The sequence below is a fragment of the Lineus longissimus genome, chromosome 5, assembly GCF_910592395.1.
Source record: "Lineus longissimus chromosome 5, tnLinLong1.2, whole genome shotgun sequence".
Taxonomy (NCBI): Eukaryota; Metazoa; Nemertea; class Pilidiophora; order Heteronemertea; family Lineidae; genus Lineus; species Lineus longissimus.
Window position 1 is genome coordinate 1,907,845 of NC_088312.1, and position 17,329 is coordinate 1,925,173.

Genomic DNA, 17,329 nt, shown 5'->3' on the forward strand with positions numbered 1-17,329 from the left:
ATTTGTGGCGTTGCTAGGGTATTGTTGGTGCAAATCGATTTTTTCTTACGGCGAATATTTGTACATTGTCTGAGAGCTGGAAATTGAAGATATTATCGACCGGATAAAGTTGTTGTCGATTGATGAATGAAGTGAATAGGCCGTTTATGAAACACGATTACATTGTATACAGCATCGCGCAAGGTCGTTTGCTACATATTCCCCGATATATATATAAATGCAGCTGGCGATGGAGAGCAGTATTTCACACACATTTGACTCGTTACAGGATTGCCTCTCCATGATGTGCTAATCAATCTAATTGGTCTCAGAGGAGTGTCACTCATACGACAACTAGTTATTCGTGGAAGCTGAATCGTGGATGGACAGAGGAACGCCCATGTTGATAGTTTGTATGTCCATTTAGAGCCAACAAAAGGTTTAACTATCAGTTCTTTGGTTACCTTTTGTAGTGATTGCAACATCTCATTACTCGTGTGATTGCTATTGATCTCTCGTTTATATCAACAAGGTAGGTGTTAATACAAAACCCTGGCATATATATACGGAATCGTTGGATCCACTCTAGATTCACTAACGGCTTGGTTGGTATTTTCAAACGAGGATGACATTGGATTACCATTTTTGTGACACAGGCAGAAGCTAGTTTACTTCTCAGGATAATAGTAAGAATTAGAATCATATAGGTCTATGCATATGCTCGTACACGCAATAGGTATGCTTTCACTTGGATAAAAAAAGGTTTTGTGCAATCACGGAGATACGATGTGATCTTTGCCATCTTGTTTTAGAATCCAAATGAAATGTCAGGTGACCGGATGTAGCTGTGGCGCCATCGTAGTTCAGCTTGATGCATCTCTACTGATTTGAGGTACCCGATACCCGTATTCTAGTCTGTTTCAAATTGGAATGAACAGTATCGGGCGTGAGGTTTGAATAAGGATTGATGGAAGGTATCTGATCAAATGTTGATTGTGCAAAGCAGAATTCAGATTGGTTTTTCAATACGAGCAGCTGAAGAATCAGTCGACCGACCAGGTGTTAAGGTCGATGCCAGAACGAAAGGGTCTCTCATCTGCTGCACTGGGAGTGATGTACATTAGAGTTGCAATTGAAATGCCCATTTCAATGCAATTGGCAATAAAAGATGCTTGATTTGAGCGGTTATTCTTGGAGAGCGGTTATTCTTGAGAATAACCCAAACTTGATTGAAGTATTCTAGCAATGGTCGGAATATCAGCGAGGAATGGAATCCGATGGACAAAATGTGATGACGTACAACGAATTCCCGAGTTATTTCTCGGCGTCGCTCGGAGCCTTTTTGATGATAGAGAACATCTTTGGCTTGACCTTTAACCTCATGGTTCTGGTCGTCTATCATTTGAGCAGACGGTCATTGACGTCAGTTGGCAACATCATCATTACGAGTCTGAGCATTTTGGATCTTCTTGTTGGATTGACCACCATTCCTTTGACATTCACAATCATGGTGACGTCTCGGATGCAGAGCCGTCTGTTCTGCTACTTTCACGAAGCCTCGATTTCGTTTGCGAGTTCGGCCAGCGCGATTAATCTCATGATGATTAGTTTGGATAGGTATGACACTATAATAACACCACTGAATAGGAAATTAACAATGAATAATGTGAAATATGTGTTGATATTCATTTGGGTGATTTCGCTTGTCGGATTTTGTACGCCATTTTTTGGCTATGAGGCTTCCGGTACAAGGGATGAAAGATCAATAACGGGTAATTTGTCTGAACTGCCGTGCTTCGAATGGTTCAACATATCACGCAAAAACAAATACTTCTATGAACTATATTACGTGATTCTGTACATAATTTCGAACACGGTGATGATATATTGTTACTTTAGAATATTCCACGAAGCGAAATCAAGACTCAGCTTTCGGACTGCGCTTGTAAAGGCAACATTTCTTAACATTCCCGGGGCTAGAACAGAAAATTCTTCCGTGCAAGCCTCAAAAGCTCACGAGCGACGAATGACAAAAATGACAATGATGATAGTTAGTACTTTTATGATATGCTGGGGACCTCACGCCATATTAAGCGTTGTCATGGTTATTTTAGATAGTACTTTGTTACTAGAACAGTTACAACTATGGTTCTTAGCGCTGGCATATTTCTCCACCGTGTTGCATCCGCTGCTGTACGCTTTCATGCGGCAGAACTTCCGGCAAGTTTTGACTGATCGGTGGAGAAGCCGGCGCTCGACGATACGCGTTTCTCCTGTCACCGACGAAGTAAAACAAATATCAATGATTTCTCCGCTGAATGCGACCAGGGATGACAGTCACGCGAGTTATCACCATAATGGACGCTCGGTGTCCGTCGTTGCCAATAATCACAAAGTGGATACGCCACCAACGGTCATAAGCACGACATCTCGTGTCACTACCATATCCAAACATCAGCGCAGTATCAGCCAGATTGTTGACCGTGATAGCCATTGCAACTTTGTTCCGTCGAACGGGAGTATGGACTCTCTCATCAGAATTGGCGGGTACACTGGCTCAGGGAGCTTGGCGGCCTCCCTAGGCGAGAGCATGACCGGACAGTATGTTGTTATCAACTCAGAGAATATAGACAACTTGCCGAGCAATCTTCGTCCATATGTGATAGAGGAAACGTCATATACAAAGACTGAAGACAGTCAGGATGAAACTGGTATGACAAGAGTCGAAAGTTCCTAGAAGTCTGAAGGATTCTGCAAGCAGACGATGCTGATTAGTCATATATATTTACCCAGGATCTTGGTATATTGTACAGCTTGCTGCAACGTTTTTGAGTGTTCCTATTCCTCAGTAGAAATAAAGGTTTTTGAGCCTCATATTTTTAAAAATTTTACCTGTAGGTATATCCCCATGTGCCATCTGTCGCCGTAAAGTTATTCGAGTTACGATATCGAACAATAGATGTCGCAACTCATGTTAACTACACGTGTACCTGTACGTCGATGTGCAAGCCATATTGTAATTGAATGAAATCAGTGTACTAAGCATTGTTTGTAGAATTCTATTGTTTGTAACCAAATGAACGGCAGCAGCCTGAAATAAAAATTTTAAAAACGCGCTACAGGAATAATTTTGCTTCATTTCTTCTGGCTAAACAAAGTAATGTTCAGGTGATCGAACTTTCAAGGGCAAAAACCGGAGATGTTCTCTGCAAACCAAAGTAGGCCTATAACATGTTAAGATGCCGAACATGTCTGAAGACCAAATTTAAAGGGGCCTTTAGGTAGGCGTGAGGGAAACAAATTGTAAGTGTTCACTAACAGTTGACTCGTATGCACAGTATGCTGGGGGGGGGGGGGGTCCTGGTTGTGTTTGGTACAGCGATAGCCATACAGCAACATCGTGGAACTTTATCCTGTGACCGACTTTCTGGCTGCTGTCTCTCGTCTCTCATGTACTGAAATTCCAGGGAATTCTTGAGTTTTGACCTATATTTGGACAGCTTTTAGCTCACCGCCATTGTCTACGGACGCCGATCAGGATTTGATGACATAAGCTCATATTTGTGAGCTAAAATGGCTACAGAATACACAGTGCTAATCATTCACGTGGCCAATAAAGCTTTGTAAGATGATCCGCTCTGTTTCGCTTCATCGGAAAACAATGGAATTCGGCCGTGCTTATTACCATGGACAGGGCTGAGGTGACTACCTAAAGCCTCTATATTACCAAAGGAAATATGGGCCTATTCAAGTGTGTTCCATTGAAGCGGAACCAAGTAAAATATCTTGCAATGCATTGTCCGTCAGTGGAATCACCACACTGGTAGTTTTTACGATAAAATGGAAGAAAGCAACAAAACAATTCTTACTTTTGACTTCTATATTAGTCACATTATTCACATATAGTACAGAATATCAGCTGACTGGTTAGTGGTTGATTTAATTGGTTGTGTTTTTGTCCTAGCCAGTAGTTAACATACAGAGTGGGAAAAAGCAACGAAACGGAGCATTTCTGCCTCGAAAGATCTACATTCATTACAACTTTAAGTTATCACAAAAATAGGCAGGTTTCACCACCCTTGATACGAACAGCTACGAACTGAGAAGAATGAAGTTTGAAGATTTATCGGAGAGTTCTCAGTCCAATTCCTCAAGTTACTTTCGGTAAATTAAGTATGAAAGCTGATTTACGAATGAAAGAAATGAGAGAAAAACCATGGAGAAGTCTTTCCTTTCGTTGAGGTTATGGTGAGTGAAGACTTGAGCACTGAACACACCAGTGGCCAGTCATTTCCAAGAGAAGAGTTTCGAATTTGTTCATGGATATATGAATAAGTCATTTCGACTTATGAAAAGGTTCTGAGATTTGAAATCAGTTTATTTCTTGTGTTACCACGCTATTCATATATTTAGGTCAAGCACCATTGAATTTTTTTCAAATGTTCGGATAGTTCAGTCCAGTCCAGTCCAGTTCATTCCAACAACTGATAAACGTGAGCTACTACAGCCGTCTTGACGATAAGGGGCTCTGAAAGTACAGGAAGAAGGCAACATTTTAATGATCACGGATTCTTTTCGTGCAGAGCATACTACGGACTTTAATCTTGACGCCTCTACTTTTCAGTCGAATCTTTGCGCGTGAGCCAATAAAGTGATCATCTCAAAAGACTAATTAAAGGCATTTCATTTTACGAGAAGAATCCAACAATATCATGCACCTTTGCTCTCCTATGTGCTTAAAAAATACCATCAAATATTTCAACGGCACATTGAAATACGAGATATTTCCTCACCTTTGAATCCTTCACAATTTGAATGATCTTCTCGTAACTTGCGAACTTCACTAGGTCTGACTGGGAAGGAATAGGGGCTGGAAAAGAAAGTTAAATCATGCAAATATTCAGATGAATTGTGCCCTCCTTATCATGCACATTTGTAACATTCACGAATGAAGGCAAGTGCCTTAATAGCTTGTCCAATTTATATAAACGATAATGACTATAACTATTTTAATAATGAAAACAATTCTGTTGTCATGAAACTGACTCACCAATTTTGGATTTCGTATCCTCCTCACCAACACATTGACCAGCACACTTTAATCCTTCGAACCCCACCTCCTTCAGCCAACATTTGACATCTGTGTGACATTTGTTGAACCAATTCAAGATTATTGAGACATCCTTCCCGAGACAGCGAGGCATACAGTTCACGAAGTCGTTGTTGACCGGAGCTGAAAAGGTATACTGCTGTCAGTAAATAGTGTAGACGGAAATGATGGGAATAATCTGATGGACGTTCTTCTGTTTGGGAAGTCAAATGAATGGAATAATTCTTGATTCTAACAACAACATGGGGAAGGCCATTACCCTTTTTCAATGACTTTTGATCGTTGAAATCTCAGACTAACTCCCTGAACATAAGAGTAATGTTAGATGGACATTCTTGCGATGAGAACAGATCAATACCCCGCAAAATGAATACAGGAATAGCACCGAACAATACTGTGTAGTTTTCCAATGTTCTTATATGGAATGGTTGCAAATAGCAAACTCTTGAATTTGGAAATATCTGAAGAGTGTAGTTTTGGAAATTAAACGTACTTAATTCCAAAGTCGTACGTATATCTTCCTCATCTTCCCTTGCGAAGAGACAATGTCCAGCGCACTTCAATCCCTCACTCCCGGCCTCCTTCAGCCAGCATCCGATATTGGTGTGACATTTATTGTACCATGCAAGAATTTCTGAAATGTCCTTCTTTAGGCACTCAGCCATACATTTCAGAAAGTTGTTGTTGACAGGACCTGAAATCATATGAATTAATGTTTATTACAATCAAGATGACCGGGTTTTATGCACTTAAGAAAAGGAAATCGTTTGTAAAGACTGTTCCGTAGGGCCGGAGACGCAAACATTCACTCTTGATTTCCTCAGGAAGACAGGTGAATATCCACATTAGTCCCATTGGATGCTGATGGTTTGCCAATGAGCCTCTTCATGTGACAATCGACTGCATTGTATTTCTACCGGTTGCTAATTTTTGTGGCTACTATCAACATGCCACTCATGAAACATTTAAATAGGCACTTTGTGAAGTTTGGCTGTACAGTGACATTGTTCCCTGCAAGACGTCGTATATATACGGCAATGAATATGAACTGTGCATGAGGTTGGCCGACAGTCTCTAAATTAACGATTTTGAGCACAAATACAATGTAGTTATTTATATCATATTAACAGAGCACATGTATTTCTATTGAACAAATTTGTTAATATGCAACATTAAAGCTAAAAGCATATTGCGTTGTGATCCCTAACTCTATAGTCAGTCGTCTGTTTAACTGTTAAACATACATGCAGACAAAATGCAAACTTTACCTGTTTCGATGGTACTAGTTGCAGTCTTCTCATCCAACAAGAAGCATTTTCCGACGCATTTCACTGCTTTCCAACCTGCCTTCTTAACCCAACATGTCACACTCTTCTTGCACTCGTTGTACCACTGCTTAATCTCGTTGTAGTCCTTGCCAATGCATACTGCCATACATACGAGGAACCCTATGACTTCTTCTTTATCAGGCTTTTCAATAGCTTAAATTGGACAGAGAAAACTTAAGCCGTGTGGGAACGAGAGAACGGGAAATACGTAAGTCATGTAAGTGGGAAGGAGAGAACTCAAATGGGAAAGCTATCAAGTTGCATGGAAGAGATTTATTGGGAGTTGGTTAAGAACTGTCTTGTTGGAAAGAAAGTTACTTAATCAGAAACGAGCCGCAGTGGTGTTAGTGGCTCAGGTCTCTGACTAGCGATCATGAGGTCTCCGGTTCGTAGATATTATACTGTAACCCAACGTTTACCTTTCAAAACCTTACCTGTTTCAACAGCAGGAGTAACGGCCATCTCCTGTGTCATGTTGGTCTCCGACAGGATGCACTTTCCGACACATTTCAAAGCTTTCTTGCCGACTTTCTTCACCCAACACTTCGCCTTCTTCTTGCATTCTTTGTACCACGCCTTGATTTCTGTGATGGTCTTACCGAGACATTTTGCCATACATAGGATAAATCCAGAGTTGTCTTCAGGCTCAACCAAACCTATACATGAAAAGAGCAAAGGTATACTTAGTGTTAGTATAGACACTCGCTTGTCTCGTGTATGTTGGATTTCGTCTTCGGTGACTTCATGGTCTGTTCATGAGTCTGAAGGCAAGATATTATGACTCTGATCTTCTTTCAAAACATTAGAAATTAAATTTGCTTCGCTTCTACCTCCTGGTTCTGCAGGGATATGTCGAGGCATGGCCTTGCTAGCTCCCTCCCATGCATGATCATCCTTTGTTAGAGTGAGTTCCACGAATACTTTTAACAAAATCTGCGAAATAAAGAGAAAAGGTTAAGAAACGTACTTTCAGTAGCGAGCAAAGCAGTGGTTTCATCCGCCTTGAGGCATTTTCCAGCACATTTCAGACCCTGCAGCCCAACCTTCTTCATCCAGCATTTGGCATTTTTCTTGCATTCTTTGTACCATTCTTCCACCTGCTCCAGCGACTTTCCCATACACTTCGCCATACATTTCACAAACTCAGGTACATCTGACACAACCAGGGACGAGGACTCGATTGCTGTCAAAAAGGAATAAATACATTCCGAAGATGAATTGTCATGGCAGCTTGTCTCGTGTATGTTGGATTTCGTCTTCGGTGACTTCATGGTCTGTTCATGAGTCTGAAGGCAAGATATTATGACTCTGATCTTCTTTCAAAACATTAGAAATTAAATTTGCTTCGCTTCTACCTCCTGGTTCTGCAGGGATATGTCGAGGCATGGCCTTGCTAGCTCCCTCCCATGCATGATCATCCTTTGTTAGAGTGAGTTCCACGAATACTTTTAACAAAATCTGCGAAATAAAGAGAAAAGGTTAAGAAACTTACTTTCAGTAGCGAGCAAAGCAGTGGTTTCATCCGCCTTGAGGCATTTTCCAGCACATTTCAGACCCTGCAGCCCAACCTTCTTCATCCAGCATTTGGCATTTTTCTTGCATTCTTTGTACCATTCTTCCACCTGCTCCAGCGACTTTCCCATACACTTCGCCATACATTTCACAAACTCAGGTACATCTGACACAACCAGGGACGAGGACTCGATTGCTGTCAAAAAGGAATAAATACGTTCCGAAGATGAATTGTCATGGCAGCTTGTCTCGTGTATGTTGGATTTCGTCTTCGGTGACTTCATGGTCTGTTCATGAGTCTGAAGGCAAGATATTATGACTCTGATCTTCTTTCAAAACATTAGAAATTAAATTTGCTTCGCTTCTACCTCCTGGTTCTGCAGGGATATGTCGAGGCATGGCCTTGCTAGCTCCCTCCCATGCATGATCATCCTTTGTTAGAGTGAGTTCCACGAATACTTTTAACAAAATCTGCGAAATAAAGAGAAAAGGTTAAGAAACTTACTTTCAGTAGCGAGCAAAGCAGTGGTTTCATCCGCCTTGAGGCATTTTCCAGCACATTTCAGACCCTGCAGCCCAACCTTCTTCATCCAGCATTTGGCATTTTTCTTGCATTCTTTGTACCATTCTTCCACCTGCTCCAGCGACTTTCCCATACACTTCGCCATACATTTCACGAACTCAGGTACATCTGACACAACCAGGGACGAGGACTCGATTGCTGTCAAAAAGGAATAAATACATTCCGAAGATAAATTGTCATGGCAGCTTGTCTCGTGTATGTTGGATTTCGTCTTCGGCGACTTCATGGTCTGTTCATGAGTCTGAAGGCAAGATATTATGACTATGATCTTCTTTCAAAACATTAGAAATTAAATTTGCTTCGCTTCTACCTCCTGGTTCTGCAGGGATATGTCGAGGCATGGCCTTGCTAGCTACCTCCCATGCATGATCATCCTTTGTTAAGAGTGAGTTCCACGAATACTTTTAACAAAATCTGCGAAATAAAGAGAAAAGGTTAAGAAACGTACTTTCAGTAGCGAGCAAAGCAGTGGTTTCATCCGCCTTGAGGCATTTTCCAGCACATTTCAGACCCCGCAGCCCAACCTTCTTCATCCAGCATTTGGCATTTTTCTTGCATTCTTTGTACCATTCTTCCACCTGCTCCAGTGACTTTCCCATACACTTCGCCATACATTTCACAAACTCAGGTACATCTGACACAACCAGGGACGAGGACTCGATTGCTGTCAAAAAGGAATAAATACATTCCGAAGATAAATTGTCATGGCAGCTAAGGGTGCTTTTCTGATTACGTGATTTCACAGAGGCTGTGAAAATATGGTCTCATTCGCAATTGACAGCTGATTTCTTGGCATGTATCAATCGAAACGGCATCATCAACCTTCAGAGGCAAAGGCTAAAGCAAGAGACTAGATACTGTAATTCTTGGGATTGAAATGTATTGCCACCTACCGGTCCACACCAATAGCTCTTCAGGGGCGGGGTCCTTGCATCCACTGGCACATTTCTGCACTCTGTCACCGAGATGCTCCCCCCAGCAAGTTGCTGAGTCCTTGCAGATCTTGTAGACCGCTGTCACACGATCTTGCTCGCCTCCTCCAATAAGGCATTTGCTCATGCACCCGACGAAAGTCTCGTCATTTCTCGTGGATGGAGCTGAAAGTGCGGGAGAGATTTTAGTTTGCTGTTTGCATTGAATGTTCGTTGTGGCGATTAGATCCGCCTCCAACAGAATCAAGCCTGCTACAGTCACTTGTAGCCAATTTGATTATAAAAAAGAAGTTTTCAAACCTGCAATTTTAGTTGACAAACTGGTTAGGAGCATAAAGGACGGAAAATCTAGGAATTTGTCGCGATAGTTACTACCATCGAACTTACCAGCTGATGAAACTGCAACAGAAACCAGAAGGATCGTGATGAAGTAGACCGATGTCATCTTTGAATCGCCGAGTGATTGCTGTAGCAAAGGTCCGAACAGACCGATCTCCTAGGAGCAAGTGACAACTCCAACTCACGCCCACCAATTTATCACGAAGATGTCCTGATTATCTGTTCATGTCCCTAAGCTCTTATACCTAAGTCACGATTTATCGCAACACTTCCCTGTCTGAGTCAGATGACTTGCTGGCATCGGGTGGGGTTTTCATACAGAAATGTTATTTGGGATTTCCGGAAATTAGTTTAATGAGCACTCCGATTCTATTACATTTCACGTGCATTATTTGTAAAATCATTCGGGTCAAGTGCTGTTGCGACCAATTTCCCCCCTCTTCTATTTAGGAAGGAAAACCTATAGCTGTCACTCGATAACTATATTTTGCGGCCAGAAAAACAGATTCTCCTTCTCGTTATTACCAGTCAAGCGAGGTTCCCCGCACGGGGTGTTGTCGCCAATTGAAGCGACAGCCCTGGCGCCTGTAAGTATGATATCATGAAGATTTTTAATGAGGTTCCATTATGGTACTTCAATGAAGGAAATACAATTCTTCACAAAATATTTTCCATGATAACATAATCATATGTACCCGTACTAGCTGGACAACACTGACGACCAAAAACAATTTCCGGAAAATATGAAATTTGAAATTTGCGATTAAGCCAAACTACATGTAATTTCTCAAGCCTCTAGTGACCACGTTATCAAAAATTCGCCTCAATAAACCCGGCCGTTGACTATCTATCTTAGTTAGCAAAGCGGAAAATGAGATGACATTTTTTTAACTTTGGAGATTAAATCGGCTTTAAAAATGGATGTAAACTTGCAGTCATGATGCTTTAATACTGGTTATCAAATATACATAACTATAGCACAGGCATCTTCATCATGTCTTAGATTTCCTACTTTGTGCAAACATCAGTCATGGACACGACTGGTATCAAAGGGCCTTTCTATTGAGGACGACTTCCTTGTGGCGTGACAGAGCAAGATAGAGTCAATGGGCAATCGACGGACGAGTTCGTACTAGTGCAAATCATTGGTATGCCTGTCCTCAATACCAATTCGTCGCCAAAAACGTGCAGATATAATAAATTCTTTTCATGTCATGTCATCGTAAGAGCACATAGTATATATTCTCCTTTCATCTTAGAACCTTATCGCGTTCCCCTGGTCCAAATATGGCGTTCTTGGTATTCAAAATTCGCCATATTCCTTTTTTCATCAAATTGCACTCAAAATTTGATAGCAGTTTGCAATTCTTGACTTTCCGACTTCCAAACCAAAGCTGGTGTTGCTCATCCAACAAAAGTCCGGGGATTGTAGCCACACAGGAGCAATAGTACAGCAGATCTAGTTCGTCAAACCTTACTTCTGGAGCACGCGACCAGGGGTAGTATCTGCTACTATTAAATGGGTACAGGTTCACCCGCTCGACTTTGAGCTTCACGGCGCAGAAAGATATGTAAGCATCTTCTAAATGGAAGTACGGGATTTGCTGCGAGATTTGAACAATATCCAAAGCTGTTTGAAGAGTCATGAGGTACCCCGCATTCGGGGAGCAACTCTTCGAGTAGTATTTGAGAGGATATGATTGGTAGCTCACGAATTGTGGAGATGTCTTGTCTCTGTTAACAATCGAAACATCTCTGCAATGTCCAACGATTTTATAGGTCAAGTCATTTGTATCTATAATTTGGAAAAGATTTCGAATGTTTATCAAAATATCATCCGCGCTTCTCATCACGTACTTTGCATCCGGGCAATTCTGCACCGCCCAATTTAGGGCAAATATTGCCTTAAGCGTGAGATTACTTCTTGAGTCCCATAGGCCACTCACAATAATGTCGCCATGTTTTTTACTCTCCGAAGGCGCTCCTTGCCGGCCTAACACAAAATATATGCGAACATTTGAGCTATTTCCCCACGTTTCACGAATAAGAAATCTCCTAAAGGTGTCCTGTGCCTGGCTGAAAATCATGATCACAAGTCCACCTTCATCTTTTCCAAATTGGCACTTCTTGCTTCTATTTGGGCCTCCCTCTTTTTTCTCACTGACTTCTCCCCTCCGTCGTTGGGGTGACTGCTGCAATTCCAGAGGGAAACAGTCGGTGCATTTTATCTTCTCAATGTAGTCCAGAGCGGAATCTTCTGCGAATGCCCGCTGCCATGTATCCGAAACTTTAGACCATATCATCAAAGTCAGGATTACAACTATAAGAACATTAATCCGGCACGCCCAGCTTGAATAGACTATCCTCTGGCGAATGATCTTGGGGTGACAATTCTGAAAGATATATAAATATGTATGCATAAATTCTATTGTCATCACTTATACAGACACGACTGATCAGCCAAGATATCAAGATCCTTTATACTTTCTCATACACCTTGTGGATATTGCGGTACTTACCCGCATTGTGAGGTGGCGCATCGTCAGTTGCGCTGTCCGCATCATGCGCGCCTTTCGTACCGCTCCGGAGATTAAGACATTTAGAAAGGTCTAATGACTTCGTGAGACGGTATGTTGATAACGCAGGAACGTTTGCTTTCAACGTAAGTGTGATACAGAACGAAGGTCTAAGAATTATTATATCCGCCTTTGAGAAAGTTGCCGAGTACATTCATATGTTAAAAACAATGTTGTGCACACTGCGATGGCCTTCTCATCACTTATTTGGTCTTCATGTACATGACATTCAGTCAAGTCAGTATCATGTATACTAATACATATAACCTATAACATGCTAATCAAAAGCATCTAACAAAGCTATATGTTTGCAATCATGGACTTGGGCTGACATATCACACAATGCCTATTCAGTAACATGGTCTATATAGCGTCGTCACGGACTTGTGCCTTTACTCCGAGAATATCGCCTCTTTCACAACCGCATGCTGGGGTAACGATAATTGGGAGAGGGAATGATCCGTGTCGTTGTAAGAGAGGAAATACATCCAGGCCCAAGGCGTTTTTCCTCTTTTACATCGTGACGGGCGCCAAAAGATCCAGCATCCATCAAAATATTATGGATGATTAGGCAGGCGTTTTTGAGATATGAACTACGCGGGCCCTTTTGCTCACTCCATATGTAAAAAATGATCATTTTTTGTTGTCTAATTTCCTTTTGTAGATCTGAATAACAGCCCAATGATCACCAACCTCCCAGGGACAGCCACTGTGACTGAGAACATATCCGTTGACACCCTCGTCTTTCCCCTAACACAACAGACGCTGATGGTGACAGTGACCTCATTCTCACATGGTATAACTCCTTCCAAATAGCAATGCCACATTCTTCTCAGCTAGCAGAAGCAGAAGAAGGTCACCAAATCATTAGTTCATGCTATAACATATAAGTTAGCATGGGTCTTATAAGAGACGTCGTAAGGGGTTAGGTTTAAAAGCGACTTTTCACATCTGACAAAATTTCGTATAAATATCATCTGTATACCTTTGATCATGACGATTCCTTTTTTTGTTCACAATTCCGTATATACACCTCGAATATAATGAATAGCTCCAATTTTGTTATCATCTGCATCTGTGATGTTGGTATAATGGGATTTGACTGAGGTAACACTAATGTATACAATGTATTTTAAAGCCATCAGTGCTTTACGGATGGTTTCCAGGTCGAAATTTCCGACAAGATTATTATATTATGTTCTTATTCAGTTTCATGAACATCTGCAATCCTTTCAAGATTCTGGTAAGATTCTGGTTTGAGATGATTAATCAGAATCTCACCAGACACTTGGAAAGACTGTATATGTAGAGTGAGCCCTGATTTGTGGATCGATCGTGCTCAAACGACTCAAGTGTGAAGTTATACGCTACAAACTCATCAACAGAAAAATTGTTTCAGATCCGTTTTTGTTGCATTATACTTCATCGTGTTCCACAAGATCCCTAAGATCCCCAAATCCAAATACACATTCAAATAGATCTTTATTTGCGTCTTTGAATCAAGAAAGCGCTGTGTTCTCAGACGCACGATCGAGTGACTAGGAAAGGAAATACATGAACCTGGACATTTCAAGTGTTCCTTTTGACCGATTGCGTACATGCTGAAATATCATCATGCTTTTTTTCTTTGCACATGAAGCAGACTTTCAAGATGTTGACCGCATCATTTCGGAACTTTTTTCCACCAATACAATAAAGATAAAAGTTTACACCAAAATTAAGAATCCATATATCAGCTAGGATAATGTACCCAACCTTATAACGCATGAACCAGACAACCTGGCCAAAATCCCAAATTTCCTTTAGAGCCGGGAGATCAAACAGCATCTCGTACAGGCGCAGCGGGATGGAGCAAACGACGTATGCGCTGCTGACTAGTATGAGCATGCGTGTTAGATGACTTGTTTCCTGTTTCCGTTTTGCGTCGCTGGGAGCAGATGAACCAGTCATCTGTTTGTGTTTGTGTGATGCTCGTTTGACTGTGATTATGATCCAGATATTCATAAACATGATGACTGCAAATGGTATGAGAGTCCCGAAGAACAGCTGGAACATTGAGCCAAACATCTCCAGGGCTGGATTGCCCTTTACATCCGGCTGGACTGATTCAACACCTTAAAAAGAGCAATCCAAGCACGTGGCCTGCCATGGTCAGAAGTCAACATTTCAATTCGTCCCAGGGTCACCAACATTCTACTCCCATGAGTACAAGTAGCAAGCTATTGCTGTCGACGTTGCTCTCAACAGTCGTAGAAAGCGCTTTCCTATCATTGACTATGCCGTTAGTGAGGTCCATTCAGTGACAAGATTATTTCCCGGACATTCTATCGTACGGTAGGACAATTAACTTTTTTGACAACGACATGACCCGTGGAAGACGTTTGAAATATGTTGTGCTTTGATTAAAGCACAAGAGGCATATGCATGATGACTATGATCTCCTGGCCTCGCCATATACCCTGGATTATTGTGTCTAAGAGGTAAAGGGAGAGGGTCAGGAGATGAACAACATGCCTGGGCAAGCTTCCTGGATAAAGGCCAGTAAGTTAAAAGTGAATGATGAGTTAAAATATAAACAGTGCAATAAAAGTCTGCTAACGTTTGTACCCTGTTTCAACATACTTACCAGTGCTTTCATCAAAGTTGTATTTATATACAAAGAGAACGTTAGAGTTGAGACCAAAAATTAGCACGAGGGTCATGAACACTGTGACCTTGGCTCTTGCCGTTGTGCAGATTCGTCCTGCCGCCATTGGGAATCTGACAACAATCAGACGATCCACCGACATCTCCATAAGAAAGAACCCGGATGAAATGGCAAACGAGTACTCCAGGTACCAAATAACCCTGAAAATGTATTTTGTTATAGTGGCTGATGAAAGAAATTAATGGTAGTGCCTTCAAAAACGCCGCCCGAGAAAGGATTCGGCGAGTCTCATGTCTTATTCCGGTGAGCCCTTGCTCCCCCCGCCAGCTAAGCCCATGCCCATTACACGAGGGCAACTAAGATATGGAGGCGAATCAAGCTCTTCAGTTGGTGACTGGTCCAGACCATAACCTATCGGGAAAGGTCGGTCACGAACGAGTCACAAACGCATCGGCAACAGCTGATTATTTCCAACAACTGTGATTTCCGAACCTGCGATGGTGACTTACTCCAAAAACTTTCCGATGTTGCCACCAAGAAAATTCCTCACCGGATCAGACTCGAAGACAACGGCAATGGTATCGCCCGTCAAGAAAGTCATGGTGTCCACCACTGCCAGTGCCGCCATGTATACGGATGTTGATATCCTCCTGTTGTCACTACGCATGGTAATCAGGAATGACATAATATTCCCCGGAAGGCCTATAACGGTGGCGACGTAGTATAAGTAATTCAGGGCAATCCAGTAGATCGTCTCCAACAGCTGCACCTCCCCAGATTTGGTCGTGCAGGGGACACCAGTCGTTACAGAATTATTCATAATTAATCCAAAATGAAGCTTCGCCCCACTATATCAACAGCAAATGGTCATGTACGGTATTCAAATGCGGACTAACTGATTCACGAAACGCCGAATGGAGAATTTCCCATTCAGTAAATTTCATACTATCCTGACGCACTTTTACGGCAAAAAAAAGTTGTTTTAAACTGCTATCTGTTATGTGATATATTGATGATATAGGTGGGTATGATCACCGCACGTTGTCAGACCGTTTTATAACGACACACCTTGTACGTGACAGTAACTTGACCAACAAGCTATATTTGTATTAAATCTAAATGCAGCGATTCCCTGGTTTGCTGATTTCTATAAATAATGGATTATCCATTTCTAAAGACCTATCATATTTATATTTGATGTATTTCAAACACATAAAAACTTGAACTGCAGTGGAAAAGTTACGTTTAACACGAAGTAGATTTTCCAATATGTTCAAGTTTGAGTTAAATCTCACTGATTTGATCAATCACAATGAATGACCAACACTAAGGACCACAATGGCATGAACTCAAAATGATGACATTGTGAGTTGTGGGAATGCTGAAGTCACTATCAACCATGGTATTGTTCGTGATCTCATCCAACATCCCATCCTGATTTATTCTCAAAGGTGTGCGAATATCGATTTACCGTACATGCTGTAATAACCCTTCAAACCACCCCCATCATGCATATTAATACCGGCACGGCAATTGTAATGCATATCAGCTGGAAGCCTTTATTACATGTTGAACAATTTAGCCAAAAACGGGAACACTTTTCCGGTTGTTCCAAGTCAGTTTATCTCTTGGCTCAATTTCGAAAGGAATTTTTGCTGAGACCACCTCGCCAGGTTTTGTAGCTGGATTGCCAGGAATGTGTCCGATCCGCAAGACCACCTCGACAGGTTTTGTAGCTGGATTGCCAGGAATGTGTCCGATCCGCAAGACTACCTCAACAGGTCTTGCAGCTGGATTGCCAGGAATGTGTCCGATCCGCAAGACCACCTCGTCAGGTTTTGTAGCTGGATTGCCAGGAATGTGTCCGATCCGCAAGACCACCTCGACAGGTTTTGTAGCTGGATTGCCAGGAATGTGTCCGATCCGCAAGACTACCTCAACAGGTCTTGCAGCTGGATTGCCCGGAATGTGTCCGATCCGCAAGACCACCTCGACAGGTTTTGTAGCTGGATTGCCAGGAATGTGTCCGATCCGCAAGACTACCTCAACAGGTCTTGCAGCTGGATTGCCAGGAATGTGTCCGATCCGCAAGACCACCTCGACAGGTTTTGTAGCTGGATTGCCAGGAATGTGTCCGATCCGCAAGACCACCTCGACAGGTTTTGTAGCTGGATTGTCAGGAATGTGTCCGATCCGCAAGACCACCTCAACAGGTCTTGCAGCTGGATTGCCAGGAATGTGTCCGATCCGCAAGACCACATCGACAGGTTTTCTAGCCGAAGTAGAAATTTGAGTTGGCCTCTCCTAAGCAAAGTATCGTAAT

At 42.0% G+C, this 17,329-nt stretch overlaps 4 protein-coding genes across 4 annotated transcripts; 1 reads left to right on the forward strand and 3 right to left on the reverse strand.

Moving 5' to 3' along the window:
• The first annotated feature begins 1,166 nt into the window (after positions 1–1,166).
• On the forward strand, positions 1,167–3,067 carry LOC135488167 (G-protein coupled receptor 22-like). Its single transcript, XM_064772644.1, has one exon. It carries the CDS (start codon positions 1,247–1,249, stop codon positions 2,714–2,716), a length of 1,470 nt encoding a protein of 489 aa, XP_064628714.1. The 5' UTR covers positions 1,167–1,246; the 3' UTR covers positions 2,717–3,067.
• A 783-nt stretch (positions 3,068–3,850) lies between these two features.
• LOC135487723 (uncharacterized) lies at positions 3,851–10,399 on the reverse strand. Its single transcript, XM_064771790.1, has 12 exons — positions 9,832–10,399; positions 9,406–9,609; positions 8,961–9,176; positions 8,435–8,650; positions 7,910–8,125; positions 7,385–7,600; positions 6,852–7,073; positions 6,358–6,570; positions 5,583–5,783; positions 5,030–5,212; positions 4,773–4,849; positions 3,851–4,507 (listed from the first exon to the last, which is right to left on the reverse strand). Exons 1-12 carry the CDS (start codon positions 9,887–9,889, stop codon positions 4,481–4,483), a joined length of 2,049 nt encoding a protein of 682 aa, XP_064627860.1. The 5' UTR covers positions 9,890–10,399; the 3' UTR covers positions 3,851–4,480.
• Positions 10,400–10,712: 313 nt separating this feature from the next.
• Positions 10,713–13,382, reverse strand: LOC135487724 (beta-1,3-galactosyltransferase 5-like). Its single transcript, XM_064771791.1, has 2 exons — positions 12,303–13,382; positions 10,713–12,176 (listed from the first exon to the last, which is right to left on the reverse strand). Exons 1-2 carry the CDS (start codon positions 12,345–12,347, stop codon positions 11,034–11,036), a joined length of 1,188 nt encoding a protein of 395 aa, XP_064627861.1. The 5' UTR covers positions 12,348–13,382; the 3' UTR covers positions 10,713–11,033.
• Positions 13,383–13,458: 76 nt separating this feature from the next.
• Positions 13,459–16,013, reverse strand: LOC135487725 (G-protein coupled receptor 183-like). Its single transcript, XM_064771792.1, has 3 exons — positions 15,516–16,013; positions 14,986–15,206; positions 13,459–14,473 (listed from the first exon to the last, which is right to left on the reverse strand). The coding sequence occupies exons 1-3, from the start codon at positions 15,824–15,826 to the stop codon at positions 13,929–13,931; spliced, it is 1,077 nt and encodes a 358-aa protein (XP_064627862.1). The 5' UTR covers positions 15,827–16,013; the 3' UTR covers positions 13,459–13,928.
• Positions 16,014–17,329: the final 1,316 nt, after the last annotated feature.

Bases quoted from the DNA above. Each gene is read 5' to 3' on its own strand.
- LOC135488167 (XM_064772644.1), top strand. From the start codon at position 1,247: ATGGAATCCGATGGACAAAATGTGATGACGTACAACGAATTCCCGAGT.
- LOC135487723 (XM_064771790.1), bottom strand. From the start codon at position 9,889: ATGACATCGGTCTACTTCATCACGATCCTTCTGGTTTCTGTTGCAGTT. The intron at 9,177-9,405 runs GTAGGTGGCAAT...CCTTTTTGACAG, and splicing joins AGAGCTATTGGTGTGGACCG to CAATCGAGTCCTCGTCCCTG. The intron at 7,601-7,909 runs GTAAGTTTCTTA...CCTTTTTGACAG, and splicing joins TGCTTTGCTCGCTACTGAAA to CAATCGAGTCCTCGTCCCTG.
- LOC135487724 (XM_064771791.1), bottom strand. From the start codon at position 12,347: ATGATGCGGACAGCGCAACTGACGATGCGCCACCTCACAATGCGG. The intron at 12,177-12,302 runs GTAAGTACCGCA...TATATCTTTCAG, and splicing joins TGCGCCACCTCACAATGCGG to AATTGTCACCCCAAGATCAT.
- LOC135487725 (XM_064771792.1), bottom strand. From the start codon at position 15,826: ATGAATAATTCTGTAACGACTGGTGTCCCCTGCACGACCAAATCTGGG. The intron at 15,207-15,515 runs GTAAGTCACCAT...ATACATTTTCAG, and splicing joins AACATCGGAAAGTTTTTGGA to GGTTATTTGGTACCTGGAGT. The intron at 14,474-14,985 runs GTAAGTATGTTG...GCTCTTTTTAAG, and splicing joins CAACTTTGATGAAAGCACTG to GTGTTGAATCAGTCCAGCCG.